The sequence below is a fragment of the Notolabrus celidotus genome, chromosome 2 (assembly GCF_009762535.1).
Source record: "Notolabrus celidotus isolate fNotCel1 chromosome 2, fNotCel1.pri, whole genome shotgun sequence".
Taxonomy (NCBI): Eukaryota; Metazoa; Chordata; class Actinopteri; order Labriformes; family Labridae; genus Notolabrus; species Notolabrus celidotus.
The window spans coordinates 3,841,087-3,860,411 of NC_048273.1; the positions used below are offsets into that span (position 1 = coordinate 3,841,087).

Consider the following 19,325-nt stretch of genomic DNA (forward strand, 5'->3'; position numbering starts at 1 on the left):
ATGAGTCCAGCTGCTCCTGGGTTTAGAGACTGAGATGATAAGTGGTGGAGGAACACATAAAGAGAGGACAGATGTCTGCTGATTTCTCTGCTGGAACTGAGAAACCTTCAACTGAAGATAAACGTGTATATTAAGATTACAGGGGTTCAGTCAAAGGAGTTTGGAACAGCCATTAAATGTAATTTTATAACCTTTTATTTTAAAGTTTGTCTCACTACAAATTTGTATTGCATTTTCTGGTGTTTTTATTTATCTTAGAAATTACTCTTAACCTTTTTTTATTGTATTAACTGGTTATGTTTTTAATCTTTTATTAACCCATTTCCCTTTGTTATTTATTTTTGTACATTTTAATGCAATATATATGCATTAGTTTCAACTTCTAAATCCATTTCTGTATTATGTTTAGTCATATATTAGATTTTTTTTTCAATCGCTGTAAAGCACTTGATTGATTGATTGATTGATTGAACCTTCACAGTTTAGCTAACCTATGCAGTTTAAACACTAGATATCAGGGCCTCTAATCATTGTTGTTATTTTGTCCTTTTGATGTCTCGCTATCTCATGCATAGGAGGAAGGCAAAACTTAAGTCTTGGTTGTCACCCTGTTGCCATCCCAATGTGAGTAAGTTTTCAGTAGCAGACTAAATGTAACAAGGAGACACTTTTAATGAAATACAGAGGATGGGGAGCAATGAAGGACTTTCCCCTGCGGTGTGGGAGAGACTCGGTTGCACAGTTCACCAAATCTGATTCTGCATTTTGCTAATAAGTAAGTAAGTAAGTAAATAAGTAAGTAAGTAAGTAAGTAAGTAAGTAAGTAAGTAAGTAAGTAAGTAAGTAAGTAAGTAAGTAAGTAAGTAAGTAAGTAAGTAAGTAAGTAAGTAAGTAAGTAAGTAAGTAAGTAAGTAAGTAAATAAGTAAGTAAGTAAGTAAGTAAGTAAGTAAGTAAATAAGTAAGTAAGTAAGTAAATAAGTAAGTAAAAAAGTAAGTAAGTAAGTAAGTAAGTAAATAAGTAAGTAAGTAAGTAAGTAAGTAAATAAGTAAGTAAGTAAGTAAATAATTAAGTAAGTAAATAAGTAAATAAGTAAATAAGTAAGTAAGTAAGTAAATAAGTAAGTAAGTAAGTAAATAATTAAGTAAGTAAATAAGTAAATAAGTAAATAAGTAAGTAAGTAAGTAAATAATTAAGTAAGTAAATAAGTAAGTAAGTAAATAAGTAAGTAAGTAAGTAAGTAAGTAAATAATTAAGTAAGTGAGTAAATAATTAAGTAAGTAAATAAGTAAATAAGTAAATAAGTAAGTAAGTAAGTAAATAAGTAAGTAAGTAAGTAAATAATTAAGTAAGTAAATAAGTAAATAAGTAAATAAGTAAGTAAGTAAGTAAATAATTAAGTAAGTAAGTAAATAAGTAAGTAAGTAAGTAAGTAAGTAAGTAAATAAGTAAGTAAGTAAATAAGTAAGTAAGTAAGTAAGTAAGTAAATAATTAAGTAAGTGAGTAAATAATTAAGTAAGTAAATAAGTAAATAAGTAAATAAGTAAGTAAGTAAGTAAATAAGTAAGTAAGTAAGTAAATAATTAAGTAAGTAAATAAGTAAATAAGTAAATAAGTAAGTAAGTGAGTAAGTAAGTAAATAATTAAGTAAGTGAGTAAATAATTAAGTAAGTAAATAAGTAAATAAGTAAATAAGTAAGTAAGTAAGTAAATAAGTAAGTAAGTAAGTAAATAATTAAGTAAGTAAATAAGTAAATAAGTAAATAAGTAAGTAAGTAAGTAAATAATTAAGTAAGTAAGTAAATAAGTAAGTAAGTAAGTAAGTAAGTAAGTAAATAAGTAAGTAAGTAAGTAAGTAAGTAAATGTTTTTTAGTTTAGCACCTTTCATAGAATAAAATCACAAAGTGCTTTACTGCAAAAAACATTTAATTTAAAATGAAATCATAAAAAAAACAAAATGAAATCAATAGCATAATTGAAACATTAGTTTGTGCAAGGTGAGTCGAAGGCTTGGTTAAATAAATGTGTCTTTAAGAGTTTTTCAAAAGTGACAACAGAGACAGCTGAACGAATATTTACAGGAAGAGCATTCCACCATGTTGGTGCCACCACTTCCAATTAGACAAGCTCGAGGGACAACCAGCAAGCCCTGATCAGAAGACCTGAGTGACCTACTGGTGAGGTAGGGGTGGAGCAGGTCAGCGATATATTCAGGAGCCTGATCACGCAGAGCTCTATACACAAGAACTAGAACCTTATAATGAATCCTAAATTTAACTGGAAGCCAATGTAGGGAAGAAAGAATCGAAGTGATGAGCTTGAAAGCATTTTAAAATGTTAAATGTGCGCCCTCATGTCTGGGAAAAAATATGAAAACAATCATTAACTTTCTTAGCAGCTATTTTCAGACAAAGTTACGTATCAATGTTGCTCTTTAATATGATGTTATTATAAGCATCTCAACCGGGGGACATGGCCCCGCCTCCTCTGTGCAGCACCGCTTCGAGAAACTGATGTTAACATTTAAATCTTCCCCTAATGCAGATTTGATTTTGTTAAGAACACAGAAAAACAGATTAATCCTTTAATTAAATTATAATAATCTCTAAGGCGAGAGGTGTCACACTGACTGCTGCTCGTACAAAGCAAAAAGCAGTTATAGTTACAACACAGACTCTGGCTGTGCTGTGTTTCTAATAATACAACAGATGCAGCCTGCTTCATTTTATAATGATATGACCATTAAAGTGCAGGAACAGCGTCCAGTTTATTATTAACAGTGACAGGGAGTCAACTGTGTGTCATGCTTCTGTGTAAAATGGCAAAGCCTTCCTGCCTAAACAAGATGAATCTCCTTCTGGGCCAGAGATACCCCTTGACTCAACACACCAGCAGATCTGCATCAATGTGATGAATCAGAGTCATTACGCTTACCGCCTCCTGTTTGCTCCTGGGATGGATCTATTGTCCTTGCTTCTCATATTACCGGATAAACTAAAGCAATTACTTATATTACAGATTTATTGTCTCTGCGTGGAGGACGAGGAGGGAGGAAGGAGGGGAGGAAGGTGGCTAAACTGATGCAGACAAGCAATTATCAGCTGAAATTTCTTCAATCGAATAAAGATATGATTTCTGTACAAATATATTTGTCATGCTCAAAGCGTCGTTTTCACTCACAAGGAACAGGAGAACAAAAGAAGAAGGGCTTGTACTGCAGCCTCTGACAAGAAGGAGGTCAGTTCAGGGGCAGCGATACAAATCTCTGTTCCTTTCACTGAGCACGGTTTGATTATTCATCCTCTGCACTCATTCTTCTCCATGCTGTACCTTGAGCGTGAGCATTGTTCGCACACAGAGAAGAAGAGCTTTCCTCACATCCTTTAGAGCTCACCAAGCTGTTGTGCCGTTGATACCAGATGGATCAGAAATCCTATTTGCTGTTTTGATTGCCTGCTACTTGGGAAATATACGACACAACACTCGACATATCCCGCAGATAACAAGGAAAACAAACCTTTAGATTCCTCCAAATATGAGCTCACAAGCTGCCGACACACTCACTTACTTCTCTACTACAGCCAATTTGATTAGCCACATTATTAGTGTTGTAGTCAAGACCACATTAACCGAGACCAAGACATGTCCGAGACCAGAGTGCACTGAGACCAAGACATGTCCGAGACCAGAGTGCACCGAGACCAAGACATGTCAGAGACCAGAGTGCACTGAGACCAAGACATGTCAGAGACAAGAGTGCACCGAGACCAAGACATGTCCGAGACCAGAGTGCACCGAGACCAAGACATGTCCGAGACCAGAGTGCACTGAGACCAAGACATGTCAGAGACCAGAGTGCACTGAGACCAAGACAAATCAGAGACAAGAGTGCACCGAGACCAAGACATGTCCGAGACCAGAGTGCATCGAGACCAAGACATGTCTGAGACCAGAGTGCACCGAGACCAAGACATATCAGAGACCAGAGTGCACTGAGACCAAGACATGTCCGAGACCAGAGTGCACCGAGACCAAGACATGTCCGAGACCAGAGTGCACCGAGACCAAGACATGTCAGAGACAAGAGTGCACCGAGACCAAGACAGGTCAGAGACCAGAGTGCACCGAGACCAAGACATGTCAGAGACCAGAGTGCACCGAGACCAAGACATGTCCGAGACCAGAGTGCACCGAGACCAAGACATGTCCGAGACCAGAGTGCACTGAGACCAAGACATGTCAGAGACAAGAGTGCACCGAGACCAAGACATGTCAGAGACAAGAGTGCACCGAGACCAAGACAGGTCGGAGACCAGAGTGCAGCGAGACCAAGACATGTCCGAGACCAGAGTGCACCGAGACCAAGACATGTCCGAGACCAGAGTGCACTGAGACCAAGACATGTCAGAGACCAGAGTGCACCGAGACCAAGACATGTCCGAGACCAGAGTGCACTGAGACCAAGACATGTCAGAGACCAGAGTGCACTGAGACCAAGACATGTCAGAGACAAGAGTGCACCGAGACCAAGACATGTCAGAGACAAGAGTGCACCGAGACCAAGACATGTCTGAGACCAGAGTGCACTGAGACCAAGACATGTCAGAGACCAGAGTGCACCGAGACCAAGACATATCCGAGACCAGAGTGCACCGAGACCAAGACATGTCAGAGAGCAGAGTGCACCGAGACCAAGTCATGTCAGAGACCAGAGTGCACCTAGACCAAGACATGTCAGAGACCAGAGTGCACCGAGACCAAGACATGTCAGAGACCAGAGTGCACTGAGACCAAGACATGTCCGAGACCAGAGTGCACTGAGACCAAGACATGTCAGAGACCAGAGTGCACTGAGACCAAGACATGTCCGAGACCAGAGTGCACTGAGACCAAGACATGTCCGAGACCAGAGTGCACCGAGACCAAGACATGTCAGAGACCAGAGTGCACCAAGACCAAGACATGTCAGAGACCCCAGTGCACCGAGACCAAGACAAGACTAAGACATTTAGGGATCGAGACTGAGTCAAGACCAAGGCAGGGCAAGACCGAGACAAGACCAAGACATTATGGTATCGAGACTGAGTCAAGACCAAGGCAGGGCAAGACCGAGACAAGACCAAGACATTATGGTATCGAGACCGAGTCAAGACCAAGGCAGGGCAAGACCGAGACAAGACCAAGACATTTAGGTATCGAGACCGAGTCAAGACCAAGGCAGGGCAAGACCGAGACAAGATCAAGACCATATATTGATTGATTGATTTAAATACACAAAGGGAGTTACACATTTTTAATTCCTCATCACAACTCTTCCAAAAGTTTACCCCTCTAACCGATACACACCTCTGATTTATAATTGTCCTTGTCTTTATCTTTTTTTTAATACCTGTTCCTTTTAATTCATTCTCTGCTTTCTCTGATTTCAAACAACATTTGAACACAGTTAGGAAGTAAACCATGTTTTGCTTTTTACATTACCTGAGCTGTTTTGTGTTCCACTAAATCATAAAATTTAAGGGCCTTTAAATTAATCTAATCTAATCTCTGTAACTTAAAGATGGAGTCAGTGTTTGTTTTATAAGTGTTGCCCCATACTTCCACACAGTAGGACATGTATGGAACAATGAGAGAACAGTACAGAGTGTACAATGACTATTGATTCAAGAATTTCTTAGTTTTACACAGTATGGCCATGGTTTTTGACATTTTACTTTTGACATTATTTATATGTGGCTTCCAATTAAGTTTGTGATCAATGATCACACCCAGACATTTATTTTCATACATCCTTTGTATTTCTACATCACTGATCTTAAGTTTAACTTGTGTTTTGATTTGCCGAGTGCCAAAGATTATACATTTTGTTTTGTTTAAATTCAAGGACAACTTGTTATAATCAAACCATTTTTAAGCACATTTAATTCACTTTCAACTGTGTTCAGAAGCTGGTCTAGGTTTTTCCCAGAGCAGCTGGTATATATCAATGAAAAGTCATTATGAGAGTAAACTAAATAAAAGACTTCTGTTTTTTTTCTTCAAGTTTGCTTTGAATACAATTGACAGCAACAAACAAGGTTTGGTTTTGTCTTTGTTGCCTTTCTTTTGACTCCTTAAGTTTAGTATTTTCTCTTATCACAGTAATGACAGGGACACAGGGTGCATCAGTGGTGGTCTCGACCGGTCTTGATATAAAATACGGAGTCCTCTCAGTCCGAGACCGAGACAAGACCGAGTAAAAATGCTGAGACATGAAATAAGCAGCCTCGAGACCAAGACCGGTCTCGAGTACCACAACACTACATATAAAACTTCTTAATCCCTAGTAATCCTCTGACCTCTCTTTTGGACTAGAAGCAGCAAATTAACCTCCTACCCGCTCCAGTTTTAACACAATGCCTTAGTTATGTGTGATAATATTCCTAAACCCAAACATATGTGTCAGTTGGCGTGGAGCGGGGCAGGGAGGACATGCAGGCTCCAAAGTGACCAGGCTGTGAGGAGAAAGCGCTGGCTGATGATAAGATTGGAGCGCCTGCGTGTGCCATTTGGATACACTTCCCTCTTCTCTTGTGAGTGGGATGAAACTGCAGGGATAATAAAATAACTCTTTGTGTCACACTGACTGTTGACTCACTGGTGTTATTAATTTCATGTTTATGTGGCGTTCAGGACACTTATAATAATTAACTGTTGTAGACTGAATGGTATTCTCCTGAGGGTCTTTATGTAGACCTACTTGGGTTCTTACCATTGCAACATGTGGTTTCCAACTGTTCATAATTTCCACGTGATGTCACACTTATGGCCCCGCCCCCCTGGAGGGCAAAAAAAGGCTTCCTACTAATACAGCTACGGGAAATGATCGGACTCTGCTGCAAACTACGTGTTTAAAAGATGTTTTAAAACGCCTGACAGTTGTTGTTCAATGTATGTGCAAGCTGACGAGAAGACAAGCCCAGGTTCTGCTTCTTCAAGCCTCTGGTAACCCAAATCAACAAAAACCTTCTACCTATGATATTTATTGTCACATGTACAGGCTATTATATATATTTAAAATATTGTAACTGAACTTTAATCCATTTTGAAGTATCATTGGTTAGGTTTTTGGTAACATTCTAATGCTAGGATAAAGAAGGCGGGGTTAACTTGGATATTTATGACAAAATAAATATCTAACCAATCAGAAATGAAACACTGAGTCACGTGCACACATGTTCAACAAAACTACTCCACTCCTGCTCAGACCGTCTCCCGACTGTTTTGTGAACCAGGCTGTAAACATGTTTATTTCTGCTGTAAAGATCGGCTCTTTGAATGGGTGTGTATGTGGTTTCCTGTACTTCCAGAGTCAGCCTCAAGTGGACACTCGAGGAACTGCAGTTTTTAGCACTTCCGTATTTGCTTCATTTCTCGTGGCTGGAGGTTACTGCTTGGTGTCAACTGAAGATCAAGTATACTGTAAGGGGCGGAGTTATGCAAATGAGACTGTTGTGTGTCACCAAGCCTCGATTTCAAACAAATCTCAAAACTTACTTCCTGTAAGGTGAGTTAAATCTGAACGTTGATATTTTTCATTCTATTGGATGATGTTTTGAAAGCCTCATTAGTTGTCTGATGTATCAGAGCATCCCAGTTTTTTATTAAAGAAGGGAAACAAATATATCCCATGAAAACATCACAGAGAACCACAGGCCCATGAAACAACACATCCTGAGTCGAACCAACAAACAAGTTAATCAGGCAGGCAGCGACAGCAGTTTCTAAGGAACGCCCGCCCTGCATCTGCCACAGGCGACCGGTCTGTCTGGGATTAGAGGAAACAAACTGCCAGCCACAGGCAAACACATCAAGAGAAGGAAAGCAATGAAGGTTTTTTAAATTGATGTGCTTCTACATAAATGCTTTGTGTCTAGATTTAAATAAACGTTTTTTATTTTTTGCATGTCAGGCTGAAAGTTCTTCATCATAAAACACCTCAAAACAGTAGACCGCTTTGTGTTGGATTGTATTTCTTAAATTATATATTTAATGAGGGATGTGGCTGCATATTCAACACGCATTGAAATCATTAATTTTTTTTGTTTTAATTTATCTTTTCAAACTTTCTTAACATAAGTATTTGTGTAAAGATCATGTTCAGTCCTGGCTACACGTGTCCCCCTTGCTTCTAGTTTTTAGGCTTAAGGCTGGTTTATACTTCTGCGTCGACCCTACAACAGTGTGGTCTCTCCAATAGTCGGGTTGCACCCTGCGTAGGTACAGGAGCTACACGGACTTTTTTTTAAACGGGTGTTAATGTGGGGATATAAGCCTGCTTTTGTTTTACATCATCTGTTTGTGGTAATCCACTTATCAACAAATCAAGTTCAGATTATTTTTATTTCTGAGTCTTTTTGAGACAAATATAAATCAATATTTTTGCCGGGAAATCTGTTATCCTCTTTTATCTTCAGTCCGATCCACTGTGAGCTTAGCCGCCTCCAGCTGACCTTTCTCCATCGAGTCCAGATCTGTGCCTCCTTACGCAGACCTACACTGTCCATTCGACGCAGAAGTATAAACCAGGCTGGGTGCGGACTTGGCCTACTGGTTAAGTTGCGCGCTCATGTTGTGGGCGGTCAGGGTTCAAATCCAGCCTCCGCAGCCTCCCACTCTCTCCCAGCTTCCTACACTATCAACTGTCCTCTCCCTCTATCAATAAAGGTGTAAAAGCCCCAAAAATAACTTTAAAAAACAAAGAAGTATAAACCAGGCTTTGTGCTCAAAGACAGGTATCAACATTGGCAACTGTGTCTATGAAAGAGCACAGATCCTTTATTGTTGAAATATTGATTGAAAGACATCTTCAGTAGGAGAATGAAATTCTATAAAAACAGGAACATTTTGTGTTTATTGTCAAACGTGATGTGAAAATATTACAAAAAATAAAATGTATATGTTAAATAAGTTATTTCCACAGCTCTAAATGAATATACTGGTTTCTTTTATCCATCCATCCATCCATTATCTTGACCGCTTATCCCGTTAGGGAGCCAGCTGGAGCCTATCCCAGCTGGCTTCGGGCAGAAGGCAGGGTACACCCTGGACAGGTCGCCAACCTATCACAGGGCTAACACAGAGAGACAGACAACCATTCATGCTCACACTCACACCTACGGGCAATTTAGAGTGATCAATCAACATGAGCATGTTTTTGGATTGTGGAAGGAAGCCGGAGAACCCGGAGAGAACCCACGCATGTACGGGGAGAACATGCAAACTCCACACAGAAAGGCACCCGCCCGGCCGGGGATTCGAACCAGGAACCTTCTAGCTGTGAGGCAACAGCGCTACCCACTGCACCACCGTGCAGCTGGTTTCTTTTAGTAGTTTAAAAACCTTAGTTTTAAACTTTTTAACTTCTGATACCTTCTTTTTTTACTGATTTAAGATTACTTTGTCTGTTTTAAATTGATCATCATTCTTTTTAAGTTATATCTTTTATTTGCTTGTCTTGCATCGTAACTTTTCTTTTATATGCTCCACTTCATTGTAAGTGAGGGCTTTGCATTCAATGATTTTCGAGTCAATTATTATTAAAAGGAAGTCAAGCTTATTAGACAAAATTAACATGATTTGATTAACATTCAGCAGTGGGGGGAAGGAACAACTTAAAAGCATAATAAATAAAAAAATATAGGAAAGTTGAGTCTCACCCAAATAAGATTAAATTCATCTTTTAAAAATATTTCATAATCATCTATTCATTAATATCTTTAGCTTCATGATCATATGAGAAATGCACTCCATGTATCTGCCACATGACATATCACTTTTCAAAGAGGTCAGCTAACAGAATATGTACCTTTCAGTAACAGGTACTCACTTGTTTTTGGAACAAAATAACTGAACCTCATCTGATTTACATTTTGATTGTTTCTCTATCGCAAGAGAAAAAAACAATCAAGGGAAAGAGAGAGAGAGAGTCTGTGCTCTGTTCTGAGGGGATAAATCACTCTCATCATGCACCATGAATCTTTTTTGAAGGGACTTAACCGGTGATTTTCTGTGCTCTACTTACACAAAGTACCACACCAGGTTTCTTCATGTCATTAGGAATCCTGGTATGAGGTTATAATTATCACCTAAGGCACTTAACATTCACATCTAATATGGTAGCAGTCTTTATGCAGCCCTACTTCCTCACAACTGACTTTTCCACAAAGGATTTTTGGAGCATGTCTTCATCCTGTCACTTCCTGAGCGTGGTCACCGGCGTCTCCACTAATTACTTTTTGCAAACAGCCAAAACAAACTGGAAGACAGTGCCTCCCTGGACCACCGTGATTGTCTCTGGCTGACAGCGGAGGAGAGCTGCAGGCTGCTTCGTGTTTCCTTTGTTAACTTTTCAATTAACCGCAATGATAATAAATCAATGCGCCAGTGTCCTATGCAACGCTCATCTTCACCTCTTACAATCACAGCTGTCTTCCAGAGCTCTCAGAGGGGGTTCCTGACTGCCTGGACACTCAACAAAAGCACTATTGACTGCAAAGCTGCCAGTTAGAGAAGAATTAAGTGTGATGCAGCTAATCACTGACAGTACCGATTTCTCAGGGACTAAAAGCAAGTGTACCTTTGATCTAGCAGGAGTGGTCCGAAGCAAAGGAGGGAAGCAGAACAGATATATTTAACACTGATGTGTTTCTAAATATAAAAAGCAGGTGATTTAACGTCATCTAGCTCTGTAGAGTAAAATGAAAGTCACAAAGAAGCTACGATGTCAAGCGTCCCTTAAATCACAATTCAAGTTCATAACAATTCCAATCAAAACTACTGGACCAGAGAACTATTTCATTACCTAACTCATCTGTTTGTGTATTTTTGTTTCTTCCCTTCTCAACAATCATTAAAAAGACGACCCACACTGAGAATCGTCAGCAGCTGCAAACATACGACTAAACAGCCGAATCCATCAGCAGTCTCTCATTGCTCTGCAGGGTGTTAAATGGTGTTCGTGATGTAATGCGACTTGATAAAAGCAACAACTGACATCTGCAGGTCAGCCCGTGTGGGTATGCATTAACTGCTATTACACCAGCGTTCACCAATCCTCCCTTTGCAAACTAACAGAGGTTGATTACACTCAGTTATATTGGTCTCAATGCTGTCCTCAGCTACTCTGATAATCTAACATTTTCCCAGAAACACTAATAATGTGTCCAGTACGTCCAAAATCCACTCTGGTCTGGCTCCTCTCATCCCTCAACACCCACCAAGTGCATTTTCAGAACCTAGCAAGGAGCAGATCCGCCGGACAGCAGGAGTCATGGGACCGAGTTTTTCCCATGTTAATCACTAAATCAAGGATTCTCCTCCTCCTCCTCTCCTCATCCATGTGGTCCTCTGAAAACCTCTGACCTGTTGACTCCAGGCCTGGCTCCGCTCATCATGACTTTGGTTTGTTGTTGTAGTTAAGTGAAATACGATCTGGTGATAACACAGAGTGTTTTATTCTGAAAATTAACCGGATGTTTTCATTTTGTTTTGGTGAAACCTGACTTCCTGTCCCGCTCCATCTGCTCTGTTGAGATCATAGACTGTATACAAGATGGACGTAATCTCGCTTGGCTCGAAGTGAGGCCGCCACAAAAACTGCTCCCCCTAGTGGCTGGCTGCAGTATAGGTCAAAATCTCTGTCTACCCCATTCATTTGAATGGGGCTGCGGTCAAGCTTTAAAAAATAAATACACGTGGTATTAATGTTTCTCATATCCGTATGCTGTGGTGATATGTAGTTAGTATTTGACTGTTTTGTGTTCAAGGCCTCTTTTTTCTGAAAAGTTTCTTCATTAGTTATTAGAGGTTAAAAAACGGGGTTTTACATCCGGGTTGACTTTGATTTAAAGCTGCCGTAGAGAGAAACTACGTAGGACCTTGGGACAGTACTCTATAAGGCGGAGCTTGTTAACGTGGAAACACACAAATTCACTACTGCCCAGACTCTGGCTGCAGAAAATGTACAAGATGGCAGCGTTCTGGAACGGGATATTTTGGCTTCTAAACCGTACAGTGTGAAAAGGTGGAGCGACGCTGTCCGTTATATATACAGTGTATGTTTGAGATTGATGCGTTGTGCTCTGGCATCCGGCAACAATAGAAGTCTTGTGTATCGGATCCGGAGGACTCCGACCTGCCGGATCAGAGACGCAGCCGGATCGCAACGGAGTGGATCCAGTGGAAGTTAACACATTGACTAGAATAGAAACCTATCAAGTCTGGCACTCTGACCGGACCGGACACAGATCTGGTGGAATTTGGCCATGGTTTTGTTTGCACCGAATTTGTTTTTAATATTTTAATTAATCTTTGCCCTTTAATTTTGACATTTAGAAATATAAAATAATCTAGTACATGTAGATAAAGGGGTTCTCACTAACTTGAATGCATTCATGTTGCATGGGTCTAAACCATCAGGCTTCAAGGCCGCCCTTTGTGGACATCTCTAATTCATTTTTTATGAATCTTTATTGGATTTCTCTCTGATCATCTATAATGCATTTTTGTTTTGCTCTGACATGCTTTGTTTGATATTCTTGGATTGACATACTTCATATCTGAGGAGGACAAAGACTATAATCAGTGTAAACCTGCAATAAAATCTGTCTTTTCTTGACATTTAACCTCTTGTGAAAGGAACAAAGGCTTGATGCATTTCCATTTCAGGCGCCTGTAATAAGATCACTCTGAATCACGCTGGATGAAAGCTCTGCTTTGGATTGAACAATATCTCAGATCTGAACAAATTATTGTAATGGATCCTCGATGTGCTTTTTTCTGGTGATGAGAATAAAGAGATAGACTGAAAGAGTATTGTCTGGTTAGAAAAATGGAGGCTAAAAATACAGAAATGCTTGTTGCGAGGGTGAGATGAAGACATCCCTGAGGATCACAGTTTTGCTAAGAAGTGTAGTGAGGATGATTAAGATGTTACATTTTACAAGCACATACATTCACTCACAAGGCAGGCGAGAATCTGGTGTGTGTGTTGAGGATTGTATGTGTCACTGTGTGTGTAAAAACAAATTATGAAGAACAATACAAACACAAATGGATTGTTGAGTTCACTGGCATCGGACACTTAGAGCTGGTCATTAAACTGATGTCATCTTACTTATCAGCCTTTCCTTTGCCCTCACTGTGAGCATGCAGCCTTAACCGTCTGTTTCCTGACTCTATCTAGAGACCTGGTAGTCAGAGTGTAGTCTGTGCTGTCTACCCAACCTTGAATGATGACGGTGGAAATGCAAACAGGTTGAGCTGTATGTAGGAGTAAGAGAAATGAGTCAGCCACCGTTACTGACGACAACAACACAGGAGCGACTGTGATTCTTCGGTGAATACATTTCTTACTTTTTGTCTCTGATTCCCTCCGGACCATTCAGATGACTCAGACGTGTTTTTAATTATAAAACACCCTCAATATGTAAGATTAGATATTTAAAGAATGAAATAGTGTCGCTCGGTAATCTGATATTTAAGTCCTTTTCGATATAGCTTATCAAAAGCTGTGTGCAAAATAAACAAAGTCATGCAGGGGGGAGTTTTTATCTGTTCTTTTGTCATTAATCTGTTCCTGCAAGTGACGGCACCCCCAGTCCACGAGTAGTGAGAAAGAAACTCTCAGATCCATCTCTGATCCATCACGGCACCTGATCTGATAGGTTTCTATTCTAGTCAATGTGTTAACTTCCACTGGATCCGCTCCGTTGCGTTCCGGCTGCTTCTATGATCTGGCAGGTCGGAGTCCTCCGGATCAGATACACAAGACTTCTATTGTTGCCGGATGCCGGAACACGACGCATCAATCTCAACAGAGCAGATGGAGCGGGACAGGAAGTCAGGTTTCACCAAAACAAAATGAAAACATCCGGTTAATTTTCAGAATAAAACACTCTGTGTTATCACCAGATCGTATTTCACTTAACTACAACAACAAACCAAAGTCATGATGAGCGGAGCCAGGCCTGGAGTCAACAGGTCAGAGGTTTTCAGAGGACCACATGGATGAGAGAGGAGGAGGAGAATCCTTGATTCAGTATTTACTGCAGGAAAATCACATGACTCCAGCTGTCTGGAGGTCTTGCCGTGCTGCGTTCTGAAAACGCAACCGGTGGGTGTTGACGGATGAGAGAGAGAACGGAGCGGATCGGGGACAGACTAGACACAGATCTGGTGGAAGTCCGGCGTTAGACAGCTTATTAATTCAGTGCTGCAGATAGACGATGGGAAACTTGCACTGCTCAGTCTTCAAGCCTTCAGGGACTCCAACAGTTTTTGTAACAAACATCCCGACTACATTTGCACACTCATATTTCCCCAAGCTAGTATTTGTTTTTGAATAGCTTTGGTATGAAACCCATTTACAGTTCAAAATTTTCATAAATACAAGAACCTTTGATTCATTTTGTGTCTTTCAGTTTAGCTCTGTGGCCTCCAATAACACCAATCATTTGAAACAAGTATAAAGGACCAAAGATGAGAGAGCCTGGAGCGGATCAAAGACGGACCTGGACATGGATCTGGTGGAAGTCTGATGTTAAAGTTAATCAACCACAATCTAAGGTACGTCTAGTTTAGAAGTGACAGCCGTCTCTAAAAAAACTTCTCAGTAAGTGTCTCCTCTGCAGTCGGTGTAGATGCCCTAATGAAAGAGGAGAGGAGGAGGAGAATCCTTGATTCCGTAAAAACCTCGGTGCAGAGAGCAGGACCGCAGCAGATCTGGTGGAAGTCTGATGCAAGAGGCACCAAATTTCTGTTAGACCAGTTTCAGAGGAGAACGCCAAAAATCCATCAACCTACATCCAACAATATTTAACCATCTACTTACAGCTAGGGTTGGTAGTCACAGGAAACTAGCATGAATTTGAATGTAGCATTTCCTCAGGACTCCGTCTAACCCCTCCCCTCGGAGCTCCTCCAAGAAGACGCCGTCCCCGCTCACATGAACGAGTGCTGCTGCTTTGCGACCGCCATGATGGTGACTGATTCATAACTGGTCCTCAGTACATTGTTTGTGTTTTGCACTAAATCAACTCACAATCAGCAGTAGGAAAACACCAAAACATTCTCATAGTGAAAGTTAAAAACACAAACAAACATGAAATGTACACTTTGCAGGAGGCGGGCAGAACGGCAGAACTGGATGTGATTGGTTTCATCATTTGGCTCCTGATGGCAGGGATTGGTTGGTGTTTTCCCAGGTTTACTCCGCCTGTAGATAGCAGCTTTTTTTAGAACACATTATGTATTGATTACCATCGGGACATAAAGATCATTTTAACCAGTAGAACAAAAAGTGTATCTAAATCTGAACACCAACCCCAGCTTTAAACAAGAGGAATCTGTCAGATACCATTATAGAGTTAGATGTTAGCACAGTCTGATACTGACACTGTAAGCCTCACATTAATCACACTAACGTACACCATAACGCAGAGTCCATTCCCCACTGGGGTTAAATCATCCTACATCTCATGGGTTAAAGACAAATCAAAGTGGAGCCATTTTTGGTCATTATCTCCTCAGAGCTCTATCAGGGGACAGACAGCACTACAGCTTGTGTGAGAAAAGCCTCCGAGATGAATCGAGGCACAGCAGAGCTTGTTGACAGCAAGCAGTGTCTGGGGAGAACACAGACACATCTGAACTGACAGTGGTTTCATGCCTGTTAGAATCTGATACAGGAGATTTTATTCTCTCTTTTATATACGTGCTCATTTCATTATTTTACAAAGACGCAGCCTCAAAGGTCCTCAGGTACAGCGTCCTGGCGCTGCAGTATGAGGACAGGCTGTGTTTTCCTGTACTGCTGATATGAAAGAGGCTGTATCAACAATAAAGGTAACAAATCACACAGCACATGTTGAATATAACACATATTTAATCAGGTAAAGTAATGGTGATCTTCTTCTTCCTCTTATTCTTCCTCTACAGTATTCATAGAATCTGCTTTGTCACACTTTAAAATGAGACAAAAAGAAGTCCCTCTCTTCCCCGGCAGTGTGTGGGTAAGAGTAAGAATGGACACAAAGCAGCAGAAGGAGAGAGAGCTCTTCATCAGCCTGACTGATGAGGTTTACAGAGCAGTTTGCTGTTAGCACAACATCACTCACATCTCCTCCTTCATCCTCAAGTGCACAGAGTGAAACATGAAACAGGTAGGCAGCCTCTGCAGGAGACACCCACTCAACCACGAAGACACCCACAGTACGATGGTTAAAGCTATTCTTTTTTTTAATGTTCTATAACATGCAGGGGATCAGATCCATTTAAAAAAACAGGAGAACGAATTGTTCTCTGGCTCGATTGTTCCTGCACGTGCAAAACAATAATTGCATGAAATTGCAGGATCCAATTTTGAAAGAATGCAATATCAAACAGTTCACCGTGTTTGTAATAGTGTTTTCCTCTCATCGGCGTCCTCGCTGACTCACACAACACTGGGTTCAAAATCAGACACAGCCTTGTGAGCCTGATTTCACAAAAAAACAACCTTCTGCTTTGTGGACAAAACACTTCAAGTGATGCAACATCTCTAGGTCACTGAGTGCAAGGTATGCAGAATTATCTCAAGAGGTATTATCATCTAAATGCTTGTCATAGTCAGCAAAGGGTTAATTGAGGGCGGGGTGACGAGCTTCAACAGTCAAAGAAACAAATCAACCCGACAGACACCATCTTTGCTTTCTATTTTGCATCATCTCCCTCTATCCCTCTCTCCAACACGGTCTCAGCAGATGTGTGTCTAACATGAGTCTGGTCCTGCTGGAGGTTTCTGCCTGTTAAAGGAAGTTTGTCCTTGCCACTGTAACTTGCTAAATGCTGCAAAGTGCTCTGCTCATGGTGGATTGAGATGAGATCAGACTGAGTCCTGTCTGTCAGATGGGACTGGATCTGATCTGGTCTTGATGTTGGGTCTTTGTTGATAATGTAACACAGAGTACGGTCTAGACCTGCAATATTTATTTTGATTTGGTGCTTTAAAACACATGAACATAAATACAATCAATATTACCTACAAGAGCATCAGTAAAAAGGCTGCATTTGTATAGTCATCTTTAATGCCCTCAGTGCTGCAGCACAGCGGATGTCAGACATGGGATTGCTACTCAGTGGCCAAAACAGATCTTCAGAGTGATGCAGTTTGGCTTTGCTTGTATTTAAATGTGCATAACCTGACACAGCCAGCAGAGATTAATGAAGGAGGCTTTATCTTGTACCCTATAATGATAATCATCATAAAACTAAGTCATGAATCATTCCTCCACTTGATGTACTAGAACAAAGGGTCACACTCATAGGGTACATGGGGATGGTTTGTTGATGTATGATGGTAATTTTCAAGGAGGCTGTTTGGTCAATGTCAGGCTTGATATATTAGATCCACCTCTGTGGTTAGCCTCTCGTTATGAAGCATCCTTACCTGACATGGCAGGGGAAGGATAAACAGGGAGCTAACGAACTCCTAACATCAGTCATTAAACATTAACAATGAATTCATAACGGAGAAGGGGAGGGATTCAATAAGTTATTTTTCCTTTTCGGAGATATTATTATTATATGATGATTATCATTATTATCATTATCATTATTATTATTATTATTATTATTATTATGCCATTTTATTTACTGTAAGGTTTTGTTTGGAAAATATACTCTGACAATTTAAGCATTACTCTTATTTTTTTATTTATTTAATCATTTACTTATTTATTTTATTTTTAATGTAAAAAAAATGAGAAAAACAAAAAAACGTATCATTGTCAGCCGGAATATAAAGTTTGTTTATTATATTTATTGTTTTATTGTATTTATTTATTTATTTTTATTTTTTATTTATTATTATTATTTATGCCATTTTATTTACTGTAAGGTTTTGTCTGGAATTTTCTGAAAATATACTCTGAAAATTCAAGCATTCCTCTTATTTATTTATTTATTTATTCATTCATTTATCTATTTATCTATTAATTTACTTATTCGTTTACTTTTTTATTTATTTACTTATTTATTTCATTTTATTTTTAATGTGAAAAATATTAAAATCAATAAACATGTTTTAAAAAAAAGTGATTATTGTAGGCGTTTGTTTATAATATATGTCTATATATTTTTCATTATTATTATTATTATTATATTATTATAACATATTATATTATTATGTTATATCTTTATATCATTAGAATTCAGCCGGACTAACTTGTGGTAAGTTTGGACACCAAGAGGGGAATGAGGTTACCGTTTGACGGGGGAGGGCCAGGACATGCGGGGTTTCTTCAGTCCGGGTCTCAGCTTCTCCAGGGTCCGGTTCCGGCACAGGTAGCGCTCGTTGTCCGAGTTGTAGCGCTGTTTGATCCGGATGTGAGTCCTCGGCTGCCTCCAGAGGTGTTTGGGCGGCTTGGCGAGTCCGGCTCCCTCCCTGCTCAGCGTGGCACACTCCATGTTTCACTGTGAAGGATTCTTAAACTCCGAGTCTGGATGAAGCTGAAGGTTAAAGGTCAGACCGGGTTAAAGGTCAGACCGGGATGAAGGCTGTCTCGAGGAGTTGGAGGAGGAGGAGACCTCGCTTGGAACCATCAACGGATAGAGAGCAGCGCGCGCGGCATGGTGAAGCGATGCTGCTGTCCACGAGCCTGAGTGCTGAAACAGCTCTCAGCCTCCCAGTTAAACTCTCTCTCTCTCTCCTCTCCCTCTCTCTCTCTCTCTTCCCTCTCTCTCTCTCTCTCTCTCTCCTCTGCTCCGCCTCTCTGAGTGAGTCTATCTCTCCTCTATCTCTTTCTCCCTGTCTTCACCTTTCACTGTGCTTCCTCTGCCAGGTTTCCTCCTGCTTGCTCCATCTGTTTCTCTCTCTGCCAACTGTCAATCATGGCTGTTCAGCAACATACAGACACTATTCCAGACTGAAGTTGTGTTGTATTGTTTTATCCAACTGTAGGACAGCCCTGCTTTATAAACTCACCGGTCAATTAAAGCTGCTGTTGGTAGGAATGATGTAAAAGACGTTCCTTTTTTTCTGCTGGGTTTGGAGAAAAAGGTCATAATACCCGTCGGTACTCATCGGTAAGTGGAGTCATTAGAGACTATTGCGAAATCTGCTTTTTCCAATGCCTTTGTATCAAGCAATGTTATTATTCCCTTCTGTTCCTGTTATCACCGACCAATCAGAGCTACTCTCCAAGCCTCTGTCCTGATTGGTCGAGTGGCAGCCACACTCCGTCGCCCTGATTGGCTGGGAAGCAACTACTTCCTCATAGAACGCACACAAGGATCTTTTGTGGGA

General features: G+C 40.3%; 2 protein-coding genes across 3 annotated transcripts in view; both read right to left on the reverse strand.

The window, feature by feature from the left end:
• The window catches only part of LOC117829591 (cAMP-specific 3',5'-cyclic phosphodiesterase 4C-like), a 30,143-nt gene extending 11,475 nt beyond the window's left edge, over positions 1-18,668 (reverse strand). The window contains exon 1 of the mRNA XM_034707170.1: positions 18,285-18,668. Coding sequence (XP_034563061.1) covers positions 18,285-18,487 — 203 coding nt within the window. The 5' untranslated portion in view covers positions 18,488-18,668. The remainder of the gene's footprint in view (positions 1-18,284) is intronic.
• LOC117829568 (cAMP-specific 3',5'-cyclic phosphodiesterase 4D-like) overlaps positions 1-19,325 on the reverse strand; it is a 131,577-nt gene that overhangs the window by 86,063 nt on the left and 26,189 nt on the right. The window lies entirely within an intron of this gene.